Source organism: Trypanosoma equiperdum (genome assembly GCF_001457755.1).
Source record: "Trypanosoma equiperdum strain OVI genome assembly, contig: ctg_1359, whole genome shotgun sequence".
Lineage (NCBI taxonomy): Eukaryota > Euglenozoa > Kinetoplastea > Trypanosomatida > Trypanosomatidae > Trypanosoma > Trypanosoma equiperdum.
Window position 1 is genome coordinate 1 of NW_027123348.1, and position 2,918 is coordinate 2,918.

The following is a 2,918-nucleotide window of genomic DNA, read 5'->3' on the forward strand; positions in this document are numbered from 1 at the left end:
CGTAAGTTAGCGACTGTTTCACCCACAGAGGGCGTTTCCAGTAGGTGCAGCGTTCGGTGATTTTTTTTCTTTCCCGGCGTCTAACTCGTTCCACATCCTCTAGGAGCGTCCTGAAAGTAACAATCGCCGCGGACACTGCCAAGAGAATAATGATAAGCCAATACCTCCGCTTGTGTGCTGTACATCTTCCAATCCGATTTCCCCGAAGCGCGGGGGCCATAACTACACATCAAAGGCGTTCATATTTGAGAATCCAGTGGAGTTGAGGGGGCGTAGAGACCCTACTGTCGGTGATAAGTTGACGTAAAAAGTACAGCCGCTGTGGAAGCAAACATCGTTACCCAACGAACGTACACAAAAACGGAAACGAAACGACCAAAACTGCTGGACCAACGTGTCAGAAAACAATAATCATGACATGAAAGTAAGCCCAACTCACGGCCATGCAAGTATTCACACATACGAAAACAACAAAAATAACGTCGCCTGAAAAAAAAAAAAACCAAACAATAGTAAGAAGTTACTTCAAGATATCAACCTGAATCCGCTGCGCATGTAAGCGCTGCTAGAGAGCAAAACGTAATAAAGAAAAAAAAACGTGCCACAAAATAGCAAAAGGTGAATTTATTACTCGCTAGATATGGGGGGAAAAAGCGAGCGACTGTCGTAGCCATTCTTTTAATTCAGCCCTGGTACACGTCCATTTACTTAACAGGGGAGAGGCATCGCCTCATCGTCGAAAATACCCACAAAACGGAGGTTTAAGAACTCTAGATGGATAAAAGCTCGATCCACAGTGGCTGTGTGGTAAGTGGCATGGCACGCTATTCAACCCAATAATAAGGTAAAAATTAACAAACAAAAGGTTCTGAGCAAAGCATACACTGCATACAACCACCCCGGCAAGCAACAAACCGCGCAGAGGATTTGGCACGATACCAAGAAATGGTACAGGTACAATAAAATTAGATTTAGGGCTCACACACTTTAGTAAGCACAAACAAGCACCACGTCTTGACTACAGTTCGCGAACAATTTCGTCAAGTACGTACAAACCAACAATCACCATAGTTCTATCTTCCTCCCGCATATTTACATTTGATGAATTTTTCTACGAAGTTTCGCCACCGTAATATGCAGAACGCCTAACTCATTCACACATATTGGAGACGTACATAATCAATGGTCTTTCTGTGCGCACATATGCGTTGAGGTTATGCTCTACACAACAAGGGTTGGCACGAAGGTCTCCCCACGTGGATAAAATCATTGTCCTGCAGCGGCAGACTTCGATCTCACACAAACACGCTGGGGAGGAATGGAGGGGCCAGTTTCTGTTAATGTGTCATCTTTCTGCTGTCGACTATGCCGAGTCTCAGTTCGAGATGCCACCCCAACATTACCTTTCGCTACCTTCGAGAAACCCGTAAATGCACCGAAGGCTGATGAGCCCCGCAACCTTGGATATGGCATTCCACTTAGCCGACGCGAGGCACCCCACAAAGATGTGGTAGTGTTACATTTCGTGGAGTGAGTAGCATGTGACCGGCAGTTTTTGATATCTTTTAACACCTCATGGGATGCCTTTACGAAGCCACTGAAGGACGGCTTTTGCCGCACCACCTCACCATCCATCTTACTGCGCTCACTCGGGTTCTCTGTGAGTGCACCAACAGCTGTACGTTCCTCCAATTGTACTGTATTGGGAAGTGGCGGAGGCTCAACGGGGTACACATGTGTTGCCGTCTGCTGCACATCGTCACCTTTGATCTTACATTCAGGAGACACACCCTTCAGGTTGGTTTCCACAGCTTGTTTTCCATTGCTTACAGCCGGTTTCACTTTTCGGTCAGTGTGTTTCCTGCATACTTGTGCTGTGCGTTCCGTGGCAGACGGAAGTACATCCTCACACACATGACCTTTGCTACAGCTCACATCACTCTTTTGTTCGCACGGAGGTGTAGGTGGTTCACTGCAAAGGACTCGCGTCTGACTTCTTTCCCGCCCTTTACAGTAGTATTCCTCATGGGCCGCTAACCTTGCCATCTCTACTTCCATACCACAGCACGAGCATTCTACCAATTGTTGCCCACAGCGGCTGATGTGTTCACTACAGCCAAAACGCCTACAATAGGGGCACTTGCGAAGATTTTTGGGCAGTAAATCAGAACTTTTCCGCTTCGTAGGGTCACGCACAAGAGCACCATTGTACTTCCAGGGTGCACCACTCGTTACAGTTGTCTTGCTCTCCGTTTCCATGACCTACACCTAAAACAAGACAGCATAAATAATTACAGTATTTGGGAAAGGAAGGAGAGCCATGTGTGAACCAGTCGGAAAATGTATCAACGGCAACATGACCTGCACAGAGTTACTGAAGCCACGGTGTGAGCAACAGCTAGCATTTAAGGAGGGGGAAATATAACACCTATGGGAATAAGTAACGCTTACACAATGTGAAAGGAGGGTTGCAGGAGACTACAGCCAGTGCAAATGGACACAAGAGTCCTTGCTGCCGCTTTTCATAACACAATCCAACACACAATGCAATGACTCGAGAAACCCCAACACTTCACCAGCACCTGCGGAAGCTACAGGCGTGTGTGCATGTGTGTGCACAATTTGGGGAACTCGGGCCTGACACAGACAGGATGGCAGGTAATGATAGAGTGGGAGGATTACCGCATTCCAGCAACTCTACAATGGAATAAACTTGATTCGATACCTTGCATCAACAACTCAAACTCTCTAAATTTTTGTGAGACGCAGATGGGAAGTGAAGGAACGTGTATTCGGTGATGATGTTAAAACTAGATAAGATTTTGTGATGCACATGTAGTTATGTTAAAAAAGAAAAAAAATATCGAGGGCTTCCTGGTGGCAAAAGTTTACCAACCCCCCATCCCCCTAAAAAAAAA

General features: G+C 46.3%; 1 protein-coding gene across 1 annotated transcript; it reads right to left on the bottom strand.

Moving 5' to 3' along the window:
• Positions 1–1,266: 1,266 nt before the first annotated feature.
• Positions 1,267–2,259, bottom strand: TEOVI_000628700 (uncharacterized protein; the record flags this gene model as incomplete). Its single annotated transcript, XM_067221200.1, has 1 exon — positions 1,267–2,259. One exon carries the CDS (start codon positions 2,257–2,259, stop codon positions 1,267–1,269), a length of 993 nt encoding a protein of 330 aa, XP_067077301.1.
• Between the last annotated feature and the right edge of the window lie 659 nt (positions 2,260–2,918).